Consider the following 20512-nt stretch of genomic DNA (forward strand, 5'->3'; position numbering starts at 1 on the left):
TGACCCTAAACATTGTGTGGATTTCTCATGAGTAAATATGCAATTAATTTTGTAACAGATACCAGATGCTTATTCTCCAAATCAATTCAGTTGTGATCAACACTATTGTGTTAGTCCAACTTTTCATTACTATGACAAATGAGTAGAGAGAACTTGTTGAAAATAGGAAAGATTTATTTTGGTTCACAGTTGGCTGGCTCCATTGCCATGGGCCTAAGGTGGTGCGACTGAACATCATAGTAACAGGGTATGGCAGAGGAAAGCTGCTTACCTCATGGCAGCCAGAGAGAAAAGAGCGAGGAAGAGGCCAGGGTTAAGATATACCCCTCAAAGGCCTATCATTGGTGACCTGCTTCCTCCAAATAGGACCCACCACCTAAGATCCCATTAGGTATGAACTCCTGAATGGATGAAGTTAGCACTTTGACCATACAGTCACCTCTTACTGTACCATGTGCTGAGGGCTGTGTCTTCAACACATGAGCCCTTTGGGAGAACAGTTCCTATTTATGCATATATAGCCATAATAACTATCTACATGAACTCAGTATAAGATCTCTTTCCCCTAGGATAGCCTTCCTTCCTTCGCTTCAAATACCCATCTCAAGGCCCAAGTTGTTTGACCTATGCTTCTGGCTAGTTAACCTGTAAATTTTATTTTCTATAACCCCCTTATCAAGATCAAGTAATTTGTTTAGTGGGTCCCATAACTTAGTGAAATGTTTACTTATGTTTAACAATTGATTATAAATAATATTATGATGGATAGCCAGTGTGAGTGCAGTCCCAGTAGGCAGCCAGCAGTCTGAGTAGCCAAGTGGGGCCACAGTGGGAGGGGGAGTGCTTGGAGCAGGGCCAAGGCAACGGGGCTGCAGGGTCTGCTTTGATGAGAGACTTTAGGGTCCTTCCCTTTCTGTATAATTGATAGTCTGGATAATGAAGAGATGGCTGCCAGTGTCCCAGTTGTCCCCCAGGACCTTGGTAGGAGAATCAAAGACGTTACCTGGGGCATTTGTACCATCTCAAAGCTAGATGCTTGGATCCAGAAAAAAAGGGAAGAGCAGCACTGAAGAAGGGCAAGTATTGTTCAGACAAAGAAGAGAACACAGAGAATAAAGTGAAAACAGGAGAGAGAGCCATGCATCGTTAGAATTTTCCAGTGCTGTGCTTGGAACGATGGAACATTCTGGGTCAGTCTCCTCTTTTTGTACTGAGTGTTTATTCCTGTGCTTCAGTCAGTAACAGCCTGGATTGCTGGTGACCCACCGCTCCATGGAGATGTCTGGTCATGGACTTCTTCCTCACCTCCATTTTAGGGCTCTTTGGGTGCTGTTTGTACTTAGCAAAGTTGTGAATGTTGTTTGGTTTCAAGACAGCTGAGCTGGCATTTGAGGTATCAGGACTCATCCATTCCCCAGTGTCAGCAAAATAACTGCTGACATGCTCTTTACCTTTCTGCTGCAGGCTCCTTTCCTTGTCCAGGGCATGTCTGTGAGTCTCTTCCCCATCCATCTTGTTGGTCATCTGGTTAGTCAGCTACATATGTCACTTCTTTACTCACTGTACTTCTTGAGTATCAGTGGTTCAATAAAGGTATTGAAATGCACCAGCTATTGTCAGACAGAAAGGAATCAACCTTACTACTTTGGATTGGCTTGCTTTTGGCTTTCCTCATAGCAGTGCAGTCCTCCTGCATTATCAGTGGCTGCCTATTCTCTATCCTGTTTGCTTTATTCATCATCAGTACCAATAAAGCAAAGACTCCTGGGAAAGCATACCTTTCCAACAGTGCCTTTTCTCCTTGGCGGTGTTCTTAACAGCAGACTATTCCACAAGACAGTCTCCCTGTAGTCAGCCCTGAGCAGCTCAACCCCTGTAGAGAAATTCCCCTCATTGCATCTATCTCCTGTGAAACTGAAGGCTGCTGCAGGCTACTGGGCCCTGTTATGTAAAGGAGATGGGTGGGATTGGATGGAGGCTGCAGAAATTTTGTTCCTTGTTCTCCCCCATCCCCACTCTGCACTGCAAGGCAGGGCCCACTGGGTAAGACCTTCTGCATATTTGCTTCTCTGTGAGGAACTGGAGTCTTTGTCTCTGGTGTACTTAAGGCAGACTCTTCCGCAGACCAGTACTTGGAGTTTTACTACCACCATGAGTCTCAAAAGACCACAGGTTTTCCAGGTTTTTTCTAGCATTTGCCAGCCCAAGTGCCTAGACTGATTTGAATTCTTTGTTTTTCTCCCTGTGCCATTACCCTCCCACCTCTCCATCAGGCCTGCCAGCACCCTGGGATGAATAGGTTTTGTAATTCTGTTGTATTTTTTGAATTTGTTATTGTTTTTCTGTGAAGCATATACATTGGATGTGGAAGGTGAAGGAGAATCTCAGCTGTTCCTGCTGAGTGTCCCTTTCTAGCTATCACTGTCTTGTTTCTTGTAACTCAGGTTAGGTTTTGGTCTCTCTGGCTCTACTGAAAAAATAAAAAAATAAAAAATAAAAATGATAGACCTCACAGCCAGATTGGTTGGGTTCTGAGGAATAATTATTCTTTCTTCCCCTTGAAGGAAAAATAAGTCCTCCCTACCCACTGATACATTTAAAATTCCCCAGCTAGGGGAGGATACCAGTTCTGGATAAGTGCTACTGAATACAAAATGCTTGGAGAATCTGAACTGGTCAACTCTGGAAGATGTAAATTTACTGTGTTTCACTGCTAGGTCTGATTGGTATTTCAAAGGAATATTGGGTTTTACAAATAGGAAATGAAGGGGTAAACTTATTAAACTCATTAACTTGTGATTGGTGATGTTTTGCTGTTATTTTCAAAGACTAAATAGAGGGTGGGAGGGCAGATATCAAAAACTTGTACAATTTAAACTACTGCAATTAATTGTGAGCTATTTTCCCATAAAAATATTATCATGAATACAGAGGAAGAAATGCATAAGGCAAGGTATGGATAAAGTGGAGCTTATAGGCTACCTTCCAGAGACCTCTGAATGTGCTGCTCTCTGGAATTTCTCTGAAACCTGTCCTTTGGGGTTTTATGGAGATTTCCTTACATATCTAATGGTAGTAGGATGGATGGGGAACCCAGCTAGGCCTGTCTGTTCTATTTCTTCTTGGGCTGTCTGTGTAGCATTCCTTTTTCCTATTATGGGATAGAATCCCTTCTGAAATGAGGGTCTTATTATCTACTGTCAGATAAGGTTGGTCAGAGAAAGGTGGGGAAGATCAGAGTTTTTATAACTTTCCTTGGAGAAAGAGTTCAAAACCAGAATCTATAGACAAAAACAAAACAACACACACACCTCAGAACATCACTAGAGTGCTTACTTGCTGAAGAATTTGTAATAGAGGTTACATCTCCCTGAATCATGAAAATATAAGTACTTTTGATTTCCTTCCTTCCCTTTCCCCTAATTCCCTTACTCCCCTCCCCCTCCCTCCTTCCCTCCCTTCTTTCCTTTCTTCCTTCCTTAAGGCAGGGTCTCACTGTATCCCAGGCTGACCTGGAACTCATGCTGTAGCCCCAGACTGGCCTTGAACTCATCACAGTGCCCCTACCTTTGCTTCCCAAGTACTGAGATTAAAGGCCTAGTATGTTTGATTTTTTATATTGTTTTTATTTATTTTATTTTATTTATTTGAGAGTGACAGACAAAGAAGTAGAGAAAGAGAATGGGCACGCCAGGGCCTCCAGCCACTGTAAACAAACTCCAGATGCATGCACCGCCTTGTGCATCTGACTAACGTGGGTCCTGGGGAATTGAGCCTTGAACCGGGGTCCTTAGGCTTCACAGGCAAGCGCTTACCCGCTAAACCAGCTCTCCAGCCCATGATTTTTTTCAGAATGATTCTTAATCCCTGCATTATCTCTGTAGAGGAAAGAAGATATTCATTTTTGTTTACATCTGCATTAAAGCATTGTAATATGCACATACATTAATTCCCATTACAAATACTAGGTGCTTATTATGTACCAGGCATGTTGCAGAGTACAGCAGATGAGTGACTTCTGTCCATCTTTGCATGAGAAACTCAAACTGAGTTGAGAAGGGTCAGTGTACATGAATAGTGTCCATGACTGTCCTTTACCAGTAACAGATTATGGTATATGTTATAAGAGTTACAACCCAAGTACCATGGAACTAGGGGGAGAGGCTAAAAGGTTTGGGCTAGACATTAAAGAATACATATGCAGGAAGGAAACATTTTAGCAGAGGAATAATGTGAGTCAGAACTTTCAGAGTTGACACGTGTTAGAGATTGTTAAATGCTTGTGGGGTGAAACCTAGAACATGAATGGAGGGTGGGTGTGATAGTTTCAGAGTGGAGATTATTAAGGCTTGAGTAGGACTGGGATTAGGACATGGTTGGTGTTTGGTTTTGTGAGTATATGAGAACAAACCATACTGTAACTAAGCAGAGTCCATGGTATGAGGCTGTTGTAGCAGCTCAAGTGAAGAACGGTGAGGGCCAGAACGGAGGTGGTGGCAGTACAGAGTTAATATATGTGAGTGATAAAATCAGCAGTTGCAAGTACCTGACGACGTATGGGTAGTCTGAGGGGGGCTTGTATTGATTATATTGCTGAAGTTTCTAACTTGGACAGCTTATTAATAAGAAATAGAAATAGAAATGAGAAATAGACTATAAAACAGATTTGAGGGAGAAAGGTTCCATTTTGATAGTTGCTTTGAAAAATCTTTATCACACTCAGGAAATTACATTTTTATCAGGAACTTTACATGTACTATATAGCTACAGACAAAACTCACATGGAGTTCACTCTATGAAAGTGATCTGCCATGGTTTTCTTCTATAAGTCTTCCTTTTGAAAAGAAAAAGGATAGAACTGATAAGACTTCTGTTTAACAAAAACTGTGACAGCTTGACTCTAATCCAGGTTGTCTGTCCCTTACCTAAATGCTTGGAATCAGAAGTGCTTCAGGTTTCCAACTTCTCAAATTTGGGGTCTGTATAGACTTTGCAAACTAAGCTTCCCTAGTCTAGAAACCCAAACTCACAAGCTTCATGGGCATACTGTTGTTGGAGCATTTGGAGTTGCTCTCTTGGCATAATAGCACCCAGCTATCAGTAACATAAACTGTCTAGGCTATTTAGGAAGCTTTGTCTTTGGAGAAGTGAGTACCAATACCAGAGTTTGGTGGCATGATGCTGTGATGTACACAGCAAAAATTATGTTGGCTCTAGAGATCTAGTCTTGAATCAAGTACATTTTGCAATCAATACCCTTTTTGATAGGGAGCAAAAAGAAAGTGTCTTTATCTTTGTAATGTTGATATTCTTATTAGCATCACTAGCTTATTTTCAGGACTTACTTCCTTAGTAAGAACAAGTTTATTGTTCCAAAGGTTCTAAAGATATTTTTAGAATTAGGAAATTATGGTAGATTTATAAAGTGAATTTATTGGTTCCAGTTATTTCTCTTTCCTCCTAGTTATATTAATTGCTTTAGAAAACATGTATTCATATAAGTAGGTAGGTATGTAGACAGTTAATGACAGACTACATGTACAGAAGTGATCCTGTAAGATTATAATGGAGTTGAAAAGTTCCTGTCACTTAGTGATGTTACAGCCATCATAACATCACAGTGCAACATGTTACTCATGTCTGTGCTGATGCTGATATAAACGTGCCTACTAAGCTGCTGCCAGTGACATAAAAGAATGGCACATACAGAACATAGTACTTGATAATGATAATAAGCAAGTATACTTTGTAGTTAGCATACTATTATGATGTAGAGTATACCCCTGCTTGCAGAAATGCTTATTGTAAAACAAGTATGCTGTTATACTTGCAACAGCCTCAAATATTTCATCCTCAACTGTATCTAGAGGCCATATCAAGTGAGTGTCCATCTGGACATGTGTAACAACCCAAAAATGAATCACTTATAGGTGTGTTTCATAGACTATATCCCCATAATGCATGATTAATATAGCCTTTAGTTTTTCAAAGGATGTCTTAACTTTTGCATCATCATGATTTCAGACAAGATAATGTGTGTTGGAAACGAATAGTGGGGTAGGCAGGCAGCCTAGGAAGTGGAATTGGAATGTCTCCTACTCTGGAGAGCCATCACTTTGCTACATGGTTTTGTTGCACTAGGTGGAAAAGTGCTATCACTCAGGCACAGGCAGTTCATAGCACAGTCTGGAGTTGAGGCAGTTGCTGTACTTATAATTCCTTTACATGTCTTTATCGAATTATTCCTTAGTCAGCTTTTTTGTCTCTGGCATTTTTGTGTTTGTGTCTCTTACTGAGTTCCAGCTTTTCTTCTCTGCCTTCCCTTTAGCCCCCCCCCCCCCAATAGCTTTCATTGTCTTTATTCAGCAGACATTTCCTTGAATTCATAATTCAGTTGAATCAACAGTTACAAGACAAAATGTGAGACTACACTGAAATGTAACAGTTTACATTGGGAGATAAGCTGTTCTCCTATGCAACCAAAAATTGATAGTGAATGCTAAATTGAGTGATTGGATCTAAAGGCATTCAGGAAAATTAACATGGGCAGATCCATCTGGAAGAACAGATGACAGAGCCAGGTTTGGAAGCCTAAGATTTGGATGCTAGAAAGTAGAGAAGAGGATAAAAAAATTAGAGTAATTGATAAGCCTGAATTGTTATTTCAGGTGAAGAACAGTGAGTTGAGGGATGGGTGTTAGACAAAGGGGTTGCTGGAGGAAACTTTGTTTGGCCACTCATAAATTGGCCAGGGGACTACATTTTAAAAGACTTTGAACATTGGAGGAGTTAGGTTTCTATTAGCAGCAATAATATACACGATAGAAGTGGGCCCATGTCAGATTTCGAATGCAAGTAAGTCCCAGGTTACTTTACTTGGACTTTGAACCGATGGCTCTGTAAATCGAGGTTTCTACACCTTCTTTGGGTGCTTCAGTGGCTTACAACTCAAGGAAACACACAGCTGCCTTTTCCCATCAATGAAGGGTGCAGATGAAAGGATGCCTAGGACAGGATAAGGAGAAGACAGATGCTTTATTCTCTCTAGTTGTCTCTCCTCCAAGAACTTCTATGTGTTCAGAAGCTGTCCAGAAGCTCCCCCAACACCAGCCTTTTGGGGTTTTATGGAGATTTCACTTCATAAGCATGAGAGCATAAGCAAATAGGAAGAAGTGTTAGGGGTTTAAGAGGATATGGTCTAGAGCCAGCACACTGAATGGGAAGCCCCAGCATACCTTTCTGCTCATTCTTCTTGGGCTGTCTGTGTAGCATTCCTTCCTCAAGTATGGGGCAGAACTCCTTTGATGGGGGTCTTGTGACTTACTACATATAGGACAAGGTAGGTTAAAAAAATTATTTTTCTGTGCTGGAGGTAAAACTCTTAGTTTTTGCCAATAGTTCCCTGTTTGGTTTCTTTCTTTTTTATTTTTTGTCAATAGAACCCCTAGGTTTTTGCAATAATCAACATATCAAGACATTTAAACACACATAATAAAAAATATGAATTAGCAATGGTGTTTAGAAACCATTACAGATGTCTGAACATTTAAAATGATTAATTTTATGTTATATGAATTTCACCTCAATAAAAAAGCATTTTTTAACATGTGTACAGTGCAGATGAGACCAAGTATATGAACTGAGTATAAACCTGCAGGCAGGAAAAACTGCTACATAGAGCTTACATACATATTAAACCTCAAGATGCCACAGTTTTCTGTGTCACACTCTTAGAGTCTGCTGCCCTGTTCTCTGCTGCACACTTTATGCATTGCTGGCTAAATTTGGCCTGTCATGGGTTAAAAAGATTTATTTTGCAAAACCATGTCATTATTGTCTGGAAGGGATCGTATCCTGCCAGATGCTAACATGCAGGTTTCATGGCTGGCTGATGAACTATCAGATAAACAGTCCAGGAACCGCAGGGTTAAGAACAGCTCAGTGAGGAAACATGGAAATCACTTGGCTTTTTGTGAGGAGCGTCATAAACATCCCTGAATTCCTGAAGAAGTAGCCAGGGGTGGGGTGGGGGGCTTACAACTGGTAGCTAGAAAACCCTATTTGTAGTCTTTGTATGAAAGAATGATGGATGGCCAGAGTCCACAGCTGAAAACTCATTTCCAGCCTTGACAGAGCCCCACGTCACCTAGTGCTGCGTATGCAAACATGTCTTTCTACTTAGTGTTTCCTTTTTAAAATAGCTGGATGAGGTCCTTTATGTATTTCTTTAAAAGTATTAATTTTATGTGATTTGGGCAAACTATTAAGATTATTAACTGTACCATTCATATTTACATATATTATTCAGTTCTTTGCATTTAAAATTGAATGTGTTTATTATTTCTAGTGAAGATACTCTCATATTTTATTTTTAATGCCTAGAATTAATATTTTATAGACCTGATTTCTAGCCAACCAGTATATAAACTTGTATATAATAGATTTTTAGTTGGCTTTCTTGGGTTTTCTTTATATAAATATTTGTATGCCTATAAAATAAATTTCCCAATACCTTCTGTTAAATAATTTTTGCTTTTTACTAGACCTAGAAAATATTAAATCGCAGTCTATTCCATTTCTGGAGATCAGTGAATGCTGAATTTCAGTTTTTGCTTACTAAAACATTTAAGATAATTGTGACATATGTAACATACTATTTTGATTTTATTTCTGTTGGTCTTGCCATAAAGAAGTCTAGTATCACCTTCGGGTTGTTTGTCGTCACCTGTTGTCATTAGCAACAGGTCAGCGTTGTCCTCCATTTCCTACAAAAGTGCTCAAATCTTGCTTCAGGTAATTTTAACCCTTAAGGGAGGTGGAAGTGATTGACATCTGGTTTTTAATTTCTTTTGTATATTCATAATAGTAAAGTTTTATCATTTCCAAGAGAAAATTTAGACTTTATATGCACGAAACCAAAACAAGATGGCTTCTTGAATTTCCTATATTTGTGATTTAGAACCACAATCTTTGCTAATAATAAGGAATCAAAAACATAAAAATATAATAATGTCTCCCCCTTTCCCTTTAGTAGCAGGAAAGAAGGAGAGTTGAATTTACATCAGTGTCTTCATTCTTCTTCTTATATTAGCTGGAAATGATTCAGCACTTACCATGACAGATAAACTCATTTTTTTTTTAATGGTGGCTATGAGGAAGATGCCAGTCCCACCCCCTTTGATAGATGATGATACAGGCAGTTGGAGATTTTTTTTGAAAATACTGTTTTATTAACACCACAGTGATAAACAACTTTATGCTTATATATTTTATAGAACATTGGCTCACAGATAATTCAAAACGTACAAAGAAGCTAAGGATCTTTATATCACATGTTCTTCTTCAAAATCCTTCCTGTATGCCATTCTGTCATCAAGCAGTAAAATTTAATTATGCACCATTTTATATTTAATATGTCACATTTACAAAGCAAAATAATGAAGGCACAGCTAACACAAGCAAACTTAAATCCTTTCTACTTCGGAGCTAGGGATGGGGGCACACTCTTTAGGTTGGGTCTTCAAGTATTTATTTTTTTCCAAACATTAGCTTCAATGAGGAGTTCTGATTATTTTCACAGTTACATCCTAAAAGCTACGAGGAAAAGACTTCACAAAGGTCAAACTACGTAACACTGGATACACATGCTTTACAGAACTGCTACATTCTACAACTCTTCAAATAAATAATATTTCTGAAATGTTAGGTAACATGATTTCATACTTAAACATTTGGGTATTTTTACGCTTTTGTAAACACACTACAAAGAAAACACATAAACATGAGACTATAACAAATGAATACATATGTTGACAATATTGTACACATTAAACTCTCCCTTTTGGAACCATGTTTCTCATTTTTTCTAACTTGAAATGGCAGTTTCCCTAGCCTCATTAACAGCAGTGTCTGGTCTCCATCGCAGGCTTTCTCCGTGTCATTTCTGCCAAGGGTGGGGGTGAAGCTGATGTCTGGGTGCAAAAGCAAAGTCTTAAAGATGACGTCGTCCTTGGAGTTGTTTTCTCCGCGCTGGGAAATGTCACTACTAAAAAAACTCAAGAATTAAGCATTAAGAGTTCAGTCTTGGCTTGGGCGTCATGGGTAGGGTGTGATGAATGGTTTTAAAGTGACATACTTCCCTCTCTGCTGACACCCTGCGTAAGCCTTAAGTCCAGTCCTTTCTGAAGAGATCAGGAAAAATAATTTTAAGTTTAATCTTTTTAAATATCTTGATATTCTTTGTTCAAAAGAAAAGTCAAATTTGAAATGGGCTAGCCAGAATCTACTTGTGTGAATTTAATTTACTTTAGGAATGTCAGATTTATACTGTATTTTGGTCCAAAACCTGAGCCTCTTAAAGTCCACCACAATGTCAACTAAAAGGGGGATGCTGTTCTCGTCGCCACCTGGTCCGTCTGCTCGTCTACTTCTTGGAGTTGTCGGGCACGGCCGCCCGAGGGTCGTCGTCCCCGGGCCGCGCCGCCGCCCCCCCCGCAGCCTCCTCTTCCTCCTCGTCCTCCTCCTCCTCCTCATACTCCTCCTCCTCCTCCCCCTCCAGGGTCCACGCACAGCCCTCCATCTCGCCCGTGAGCTCCTGGATCTTGGCAAGCAGGGGCTTATAGATCTCGTTATACTTTTTCTCCAGAGCCTGGAACTCCTTGTCAAATTTGGCCTCGATCTTATCACAGCGCTTCTGCAGCTTTTTGAGCGCCAGGACGCGGCACTTCACGGAATTGGGCAGGCTCTCGATAAAGTCATTTTTGGGCTTGGGCGCGTTCTCCGCGGCGCTCTGCGGCTCCTCGGCCGCGGGGGCAGCCGCGCTGTCCCCGTCGCCGGCCGCCTCCGCCTCGCCCCCCTGCGCGCCGCCCTCCATTACCTCGTCCTCGGCCGGGCGCGGCTCCGCGGGGCCCTGCTTCTCGGAGTCAGCCATGGCGCGGTGGTCGGTGGTGGGCTGGCCGGCTTGCCGCAGAGGTCGGAGCTGGCTCGCGGGCTGCTCTCGCTACGGCGCTGCGGCGAGCTCTGCGACGATGGTCCGCTGCGGCAGTGCGCGGTGGGGGCTGCGGGGCTGACGTCGGCCGCGCCCGCCCCGCCCCGCGCGGCAAGCCACTGGCTCCCGGCCGTCAGCTGAGGCTGTGTGCTCACACTGCACCAGTTTTCTCCTGTTGCTACCCTACTGTTGCCTAGCTCTTGAAAAACCTGCCTCGAGACCCCTGCCCCCCACTTCCGCAAAGTCTGCTGCAGTGCCAGCAGGAGCCCGAGGCAGGTTGTCACGACCTGTTTGTGTGCTCCCAGCCCGTTCACTGTGGGCTCCTCTGCTGACTGTGTGGGATGAATCTGCCATGCACCTGTTAGCCTTTGTCTACATCTCACCGTAGTGCTGCTGGCCCACCTTGGTAGTTAGTGGTCTGTCCGCCTTATTCGCTTTGAGTCTGCTCCGATTATGTCTTAACATGCCTCCATATTCATTTGCCCAGAGCAAGAGTAGGGGACAGCAACTCCCTTCCACCACTCTGGAGACCTGTGGAGACGTTTGTGGGCAGAGCGCATCCTGGGCTCACTGAGAATCCATCCAGCCTATTCCCCTGTTGAGCCCTTGTGCGTACTGGCTTATGTCCTGCTGGCAAATAATCTGTACCGGGGACATTGGAAGTAGTTGTGCGGTATTGGGATAGGAAATGACAGAGCTCTGGGGCAGCTTGGTAATGTGTTCTGGAAGTATCCACACAAATGTTTATGGAAAGGAATAAAATTGGAGGAGAGCCTAAGAAAAACAAAGCCATTTAAAGTATGGGACCCAAGAGAAGGAAGTCTTCTAATCCTGCTAGAAGCATGTGTTTAGTCCTGTTCTATCTTAAAAAATATACAGATAAACATGTACACACGCACACACACACAACACACACACACACACACACACACACACACACACACACACACACACACACACAGCATTGTCCCCAGGGAACACCACAGTTTTAGCATCTATTCTTACAGTCTTTCTTGTGATTTATATGAGAGCATTGTATATGTTCTTTTTTATATTTTATTTATTTATTTATTTGACAGAGAAAGAGAGAGAAGGAGGGACAGGGAGGGAGGGGGGGAGAGAGAGAGAGCGCGGGGGCGCGGGTGGGGGTGAGAATGGGCGTGCCAGGACTTCCAGCCACTGAAAACAAACTCCAAAAATGCCCCCTTGGGCGTCTGGCTAACGTGGGTCCTGGGGAATAGAACCTGGTTCCTTTGGCTTTACAGGCAAATGCCTTAACTGCTAAGCTATCCTTCCAGCTCTCTCTCTTTTTTGTTTATTTGTTTGTTTTTGGAGATAGAGTCTTGCTCTAGCTCAGGATGATCTTGAATTAAGTCTCAGGCTTGCCTTCAACTCACAGCAATCTTCCTACCTCAGCCTTCTGAGTGCTGGGATTAAAGAGGTGTGCCATCATGTGAACTAAGATCTGAGACATCAACTTCTTCCTCTCTAGTAACAAAGTGAGTGGGCACTTTAATTTCTTACCTTCTTTAAGCCAGATTGACAGCTTTGTTATTTTATTTATTTATTTTTGAGATCTGGTCTCATGTAGCTCAGGCTGATCTGAAATTGGTGATTGTGAGCTTACAAAATGATTGCATTTGTTAATATTTAAAAGATAAGCCATTGGGCTGCAGAGGTGGGTCAGTGGTCAAGATGCTAGCCTGTAAAGCTTAATGACCTGGGTTTGATTCCCCAGTACGCACTTAAAGGTGGATGCACAAAGTTAGCACATCGTTTTCAGGGGCTGGAAGCCCTGGCATGCCCCTTCTCTCTTTCTTTCTGTCTCTTTTCCCCTATGTGCAAATTATATATATACACACACACATGCGTGCACACACACACACACACACACACACACACACACATTTGAAGTAGGGTCTTGCTCTAGCCCATGCTGACCTGGAATTCACTATGTAGTCTCAGGGTGGCCTTGAACTCATGTGATCCTCCTGCCTCTGCCTCCTAAGCACTGGGATTAAATGTATGCACCACTATGCCTGGCAATATAGATAGATAGATAGACAGACAGACAAACAGACAAACACACATATACAAACACACACATACAAACACACACATATACATATATTTTTAAAAAGATAAGTTATCTACAACAACCTCTTTCAGAACAGCCATCTTTGCGTGGTTGCTTCTGTTGCATCTGCTCTTTTCCCAGTGTTATACTTGATGGCTGGAGCTTTATAATAAAGTCTTGGAATCAGATAGTTAGCCTTCTCACTTGGTCCTTTTTTAGAATGGTTTTGGCTTTTCTAGTTCCTTTGCCTTTGGATATAAATTTCACTATTAGCTTGTCATACGTTTTGTTTGTTGCCTCTCTGTTTGTTTATGAAGTAGGCTCTCTCTTTGGCCCAGGCAGAAGTGGAACTCACTGTGTGGCTTAAGTTGTCCTCAGGTTAACTATGATCCTCCTACCTCAACCACTTAAGTATTGTGGTTAACAGGAGTGAGCTGCCATACCCAGCTTAATACACTTTAAATTCAGACTTCTAAAAAACGTTGGAAAATATATACATGTACATACAAACATACATACACGTATAATTTGAATGGGTTATTGTAGTTTCCCATTGACCTTTGTCACAATGCATAATAACACTAAAAGGTACCCTAAAGAACTTTTTTGTATTCCATACATGCTTTTCATTTCCTCCATTGTGGAGGAGCAGTTAGATTTCACCCTGGCACTCTAGCTCAATCACCCCTGATAACACTGTAATTCCTTTCTTAGCTGGTTGACTCAAGGGCATCAGCAAGTAGCCAGGAGAAGTCTTAGCTTTCAGTTCAATAAGTTGTTTGTTGTTCTGAAGCACCCTTGCTCTGGAAATAAGAATTCTAGGGCAGCAAAGCATAAGGTTAGAGGAAAAGGAAGCAAAACTTTATACTAGTGGTGATGCTGTTTGTTACTGTTCCTGTTTCCACACCTTGATTACTGGACTACATTCATAAATCCTGGCTACAGGAGAACCAGTACCATTTAGTGAATGCTGATTCAGAACATACATAGCTTTCTGGAGAACCTGTCCCATTACTCCATGTTACTGCTACCCAGTTGTTAATGTGTTTGTCTTTAAAAGGCCATTCCACTGTACTATCAAGTCGGCTGTTTCAGAATGACAAAGAACATGGTAAGGGAATTCCTTGGCTGTGACTTGAGCTCCTTGGTCAGAATATCATGATGGTGGATAAGGTGGATAAGCTAGACCATTGGATATAGTACATGAATCATTACATGTTTGCACATGTGACCATTTTTCCTTTCAAGCAAAAATGCACAACTGTATGTACTCCCCAAAGTTCTGCCCATTGTGAAGATTTCCCTTTACCACATTCCTATCTGCTACTAGCACTCTAAGTACAATTGATAGTCTACTGGATCGTAAAGTACACAAGTGGCAGATCAGCCAGTACAGCAGCTTGGACCTATTGGAGAACACTCTACTGTTCTGTGCCCCTCTTAAAATAGCAAGTTTCCAAATCATTTGGTATATGGGCCAGGGTAACACACCCAAGTCCACAGACCATAGAGGGTAAAGTTTATAAAGATTTTAATATAGACCTTAAGTGAAGGAATGAAGGAAGAGATCCTGTCAAACAGGAGGAGTCCCCAGAAGTGTGGAAGTCATCTGGTGACTCTGACTTGGGTCTTTTATGGGAATTTACTGGGTGGGGATTGAGCTAGTTACTTCAGTTTCTATACCAGGTGTTTAGGTACCTTATAATCTTACTTCATCCTGTCAGTTTTTTAGTAAGCGAGAACTGCTTTAGGGAAGAAGAGAAAAGGAAAACTCAGATCCCATGCAGTGTCCTTAGACATCTTATAATCTCATCCACATGCTTATTTCAGGTTTCTAGGGAAAGTGGAACTCCTTTAGGGAAAAAGAGATGAGGAAAAGCCAGATTTGCCCTAACAGACTCAAAAGACATTTCTTGCTTTAACCAGCAGGAGAGACAAATACTGTTCACTTTGGTGGGAGGGACTGTTATCCCAAACTGCCTAACCAGTTTTTATCGCATTCCTTCCTCTGAAGCAGTAACTCCAGCTGCTGTTACAGAATTGGATACAAATCTGTTTTTTATTTTTATTTTTTTCCAGTTGAGTGGATGTGGTGGTTTGAATGTATCTCTTCATAGACTCAGGCATTTTTAATTAAGATTGAACTTGCAACTCATGTCTTCAGCTGGTGGAGCCCTGCTGGGTAGAAGGTGCCATTGGAAGCGGATCTTTTAGTCTAACCCTAAGATGTGTTGAGATCAGCTCTGGCTGCTTGTATTTGCTAGCTTTTTGGTAGTGTCTTTCTGCTTGGACCTATGGAAGTGAGCTAGCTTCTTCCACATTGATGGTGTTTCTCCTGGACTCTGTAAGCCTGAAATAAACCCTTTTTTTCCATCAGTGATTTCTGGTTGGGATATTTGTCCACCAGCATGAAGGTAACTGTAATAATGGGGTTCAATGGGTGTGGTATTTGGGTTACTCATACAGTGGGTCTAAGGGACCCCTAATGTGCATCAGTGGTTTTGACACTCATGTGTATTATGGGAAGGAAGTCTTTGGTTCTTGGATAATGGTGTTGGGGAGAGAGATAAAAGCAAGAACAGTCAGGGAGAAGAGGGCACTGAGCAAATTGTGGATCAGAGGTGTCTTTAGGGTTCCAGTTTTGTAGACCTTCAGGCCTTGTACAGCTATTAAGAGGACCTAGGTAAGTGGTATTAGATTGTTATAAGACTACCTGAGTGTGGACTAACTGTAAAGAATAGGAGATAAAGTAATACAAGGTCCAAAAGTTAACAGAATTCCTATTACTAGAAATAATAGTCATAATTTTCTTTTATTGTGAAGATGTAGAAATCCATTTCTAGAGCTTTCACCAAATGACAGTGTTGTCTGACATGATATGAATCTCTTCTTATAGATCTGATAAAGCAGATGAGGCATTTAGGACAATTATCAGGAATGTATACATAGCATTCAATGTTGATAATGGCATAGGTGCTGCACCAACTGCTGCAAACACATTTAAAGCCACACTGTTTTGTACAGTTGTCCCTGTAATCATTTGAACTACAGAATTAAAAAGGGAAATTCCCTGAGTTGTGTTGCCCAAAGTTCAAACATATTTTACATTTTACTCTCTCATTAATTATGCAAATGTTTTATACCAAGTAGGTAGCCAAAATATAAAACATACATACATACATACATACATACATACATACATACATGTGTGTGTGCGTGCGCGCCCGCATGAGCATGTATGTTTCAGTTACCTTCTCAATACTGTGACAAAACACCCAACCAGAAACAGCTTATTGAGGAGAAAGTCTTTATTTCAGGCTTACAGTTTTGAGGGGAAGCTTCATCATGGTGGAGGAAGCTGGCTTCCTTTATCACATAGCCACAGCAGAGAGAAAACAAATAGCCAAGGTTCAGGTTGACTCAGGTTAGCTCTGAACACATAATAGAGCTGGACTCAGGATCTTCCACCAGTGATACCCTGGTGGAGACTAAGTAGGAAGCTTAATCATAGCTATATGAGGCTATGGGCACATTGACATTCAAACTACCATATTTCAACCCTGGCTCTATAGACTCATGACTACCTCACACTGCAAAATTCCCTCAGTCTAACTTTAGAAGGTCCCCTGTTACAATTGTTTTGCTGTGATAGGGATGAAAGACCCAATCAAAAGCGGCTGGTAGACCAAAAATGAACCCAACATGGCTCAGGGAAATTTTGCGGAAGAGGGGGCGGAAAGAATGTCAGAGTCACATGTTGGGTCATGATTTGCAGAGACATTTATCATACCAATAACTGGGGGCTAACTCTACAATGCACGACCCATTTGCATTAACAAGGAGGGTCTAATGGGAGGGGGTAGATCACAGATGAGCCTAAATAATGGTACCAAACTGCCTGTATTTGTTGAAAAGAAAACTAATAAATTAAATTTAAAAAAAAGGGGCTGGTAGGAATAAAGTTTTTATTTTGGCTTAGAGTGTCATAAGCAGAGGCTAGACATCACCTCCTTATCACAGCATGAAAGTAAGCCCACCATTGCAAAGGGGGTGCTGTCTATTAACACCTATAAGCCTGCCTCCAACAACACCTTCTACAGCAAGGCTCCAATTCCCAAATTATCAGAAGCTGGGGAACTTGCATTCAGAACAGCTGAGTTTATGGAGGACACCTAATTCAAACCACCACATCCCCAAAGTCTTTACCAATCTCAATACTGTTCAGAAGTCCAAAATCTCATCTGAGCACTGTAAAATCAAAACACAGACTACTTATAACATAGAGTAAATATTCCCATTGTAAAAAGAAGGTATAATAAGGTAATGCTGTACCAATTTAAAATTAATAAATAGCAGGGAAAACATCTGTCACAATCTGGGACCCATGATGAATTTCTTTGGATCCAAAAGACTGACAATTTTTGCCCCTTTGCTGTCTGCTTGCTGTCCAGGTGGATCCACCTGAGACAGAGCTAGCAGCTTCCCATGGTAGCCATCTCACAGATCTGGTATCTCCAAACTCTTAATGTCTCTAGTACAACCCATAGTTCATCTGGTTGATCTTCATAGTTCTATACAATGGCCTTACAAGATCTCCATGCAGGGATTTCAACCCTGCCTCATATTGCTGCCTTTTAGTGGCTTCTAGAACTGTGTATACGTCATGATTCTCTTTCCTGAATTTCTCCTGCATTTGCTGCCAAAACTGGCACCAGGTTTGTAAATTCAGGGGGAAATCCTCCTTGAAGAGGAGGATACTCCTTTAGCAGTCTTCCTTTAAGTCCTCTCCTTTCAAAAGAAGTTGCAGTCTTACTAGGTTAAGCCTTACATGGGTTGAATTTTCACCCTCAAAGCATCTTTCCTGTGGTCCAAATGCAAAACAATTGGCTCATGTTTAATGGTGGCAATCTCCTTAACAATTGCCACGTAAGTGATCTAAAACCAGAGCCTGTAACTTTAAATTTTCTTACATTGCTTTATGTGTCAATTCTCTATTTTTTTAAATATCTTTTTGTTTATTCTTCTACCAAGCACACCAATCCATTGCTTTTAAATTCAACTTCATTCAAATTCTTAGGATATGGATAAAATACAGCCAGCATTTCTTCCAGTAGCCTATTTCCAACAAAATTCTTTCTTTCACCTTTAAGACTTCATAATCCAATCCTTCATAGTCTGCAATTTTGTCTGGATTTATGATTTTGAAACTCTCATAAAAATAGTCCATTAGACTCTGCTTACAGCACAGCAAGGCTTCAGCAATCCAAAGTACCAAATTCTTCTATAGTCCTATTGCCAACACATTCCAAATGACCAAAAACTATGTGGTCAGATTCATCACAGCATGAACCCCATTTAAGGTACCAATTTTCAATTGAAGTTAACATCTCATTGCTGGGACAAACACCCAACCAGAAGCAGCTTATGGGAGCAAAGGGTTTATTTCAGGCTTACAGTTTTATTTTATTTATTTATTTAAAAATGAAAGAGAGAGGCACATAGAATGGGTGTACCAGGACCTCTAGCCACTGCAAACAAACTCCAGATGCATGTTTCACCTTGCATACCTTGATTATGTGGGTTCTGGGGAATTGAACCTGGGTCTTTTGGCTTTATAGGCAAACACCTTAATCACTAAGCAATCTCTCTATCCCCAGACATATAGTTTTGAGGGGAAGCTTTATCATGGCTCACTTCATCATACATCCACAGCAAAGAAAATGATAGCAGTCAGAACTTAAGCTGGTTAGAAGACAACTAGGGCTGGACTCAAGATCTGCACATCAGTGACATGCCGCCTCCAGCAGGGTTCCTTGGCAGCCTCATCAGCCAACCTGTTACCCCCTGAAGTTGCATCCAACTCATTTTTATTTCATTTGTAGTACATTACTGCAATCTTAGAGGGAAGAAAGACTTCAGTCAGAATGTCTCTGTTTCCAAATAATGGCATGTGGAAGGAGGACTAGGAAGTCATATTTAGAATTATTATAAATACTAGCTCTATGATCCTGGTTTGGTTCACGTGCCCTGTTACTGTTATAGATAGCTCCCCCATGCAGGGATGAACATCCAAACTAGACAGAGTTTTGGGAAGAAGGGGAGATTTATTACAAGCTCATAGGTCCCTGAGAAGTTCTATCAGTAGTAGAAGAAGCTTGACCACTTTCACAGATCCTGCCAGAGAGAAAAACCATCACCATCCAGCAAAACCAAAAAGCAGCAGAGGGGGGCACACCTCTGGGCTAGAATCAGATATGATCCCCTTTATGACACCTTAGGGCTGGACTCCAGGATCCACCCCCAGTGATAACTCCTCCAGCCAGGTGGCTAGAGACCCAAAGTACAAGCTTAATAAAACACTTTTTTTGCTTTTAAAACCAATACCAGGAATTCAGGACACAGCCATATTCTTAATTCATGGACAAAATAAATCATGACCTTCAAGAGCATGTTCCTTCCTTCAGATCTCCTTTTGAAACAGTTCACATTTCTACCACTCATTCTTTCTACAGGCATCCTTTCTATTGTCTCAATGTAAAGTATTTGGGCCATTTTCCTTGCAATTATGAATGTATTTGACAAAAGGAGTTTCAGTAACCTAAAACCAGTCTCTGTGCTTGTAAATTTATACTTGTTTGAGTTTTTTCAACTTTTAATCTTAAACTTGTCAGCTCCATATCTTTGGCCAAGCACATCAATCCATTAAAAATTTAACCTTGATCAAACTCTCTGGGCATGGGCAGCAGAACACAGCCAGCCCTTATGACAGTAGCCTAGTTCCAATAAAGTTCTGTGTAGCTTTCCTTACTGTTAGAAAATTCATAAGCCAAACCTCCAAACAGTTCTCTCTGCACTTAGCACTTCCAAACTCTCAACAGAATAGTCCATAATGCTTGAAATAATGGATTCACTGCAGAAATATCACTGACTCTCTGGTACTAGTTCTATAGTAGTCAGCTTATCATTGCTGAGCTGAACCTCTAGACCAGGCACAGTTATTAGAGGAAAGAAATTTCTTAGAAACTTTTACATCTAGGGGAAGTTTCATCATGGCAGAAGAAGCTGGCCCCCTCCAAAAGTTCACACACAGAAAGAAAAGCAACTACCACAAGCACTATTGGAGGACATCCATTCAAACTACCATACTGTGAATCCTGTAAAATCAAAAGTTAGATATTGTTGCAGCCAGGTTCACATTGTTGGCAGAAATCACCCAACCAAGAACATCTTTGGGGGAAAAAATGTTTATTTTGACTTACAGACTTGAGGAGAAGCTCCATGATGGCAGGGAAAAACAATGGCATGAGCAGAGGATGGACATCACACCCTGGCCAACATCAGATACACAATAGCAACAGGAGAGTGTGCCAAACACTGGCAAAGGGGAACTTGCTATAGTACCTATAAGCCCACCTCCCAAATACACTGCCTGTAAGAGGAGTTAATTG

The 20512-nt window shown here is 41.3% G+C and overlaps 2 protein-coding genes and 1 pseudogene across 4 annotated transcripts in view; 2 read left to right on the forward strand and 1 right to left on the reverse strand.

The window, feature by feature from the left end:
* Window positions 1-20512, forward strand: part of Herc3 (HECT and RLD domain containing E3 ubiquitin protein ligase 3) — a 161431-nt gene that overhangs the window by 116363 nt on the left and 24556 nt on the right. The gene's annotated exons all lie outside the window — the stretch shown is intronic.
* Window positions 945-1817, forward strand: LOC105944548 (annotated as a pseudogene).
* Window positions 9214-11000, reverse strand: Nap1l5 (nucleosome assembly protein 1 like 5). Its single transcript, XM_045143075.1, has one exon. It carries the CDS (start codon window positions 10928-10930, stop codon window positions 10424-10426), a length of 507 nt encoding a protein of 168 aa, XP_044999010.1. The 5' UTR covers window positions 10931-11000; the 3' UTR covers window positions 9214-10423.

Source organism: Jaculus jaculus, chromosome 2 (genome assembly GCF_020740685.1).
Source record: "Jaculus jaculus isolate mJacJac1 chromosome 2, mJacJac1.mat.Y.cur, whole genome shotgun sequence".
Lineage (NCBI taxonomy): Eukaryota > Metazoa > Chordata > Mammalia > Rodentia > Dipodidae > Jaculus > Jaculus jaculus.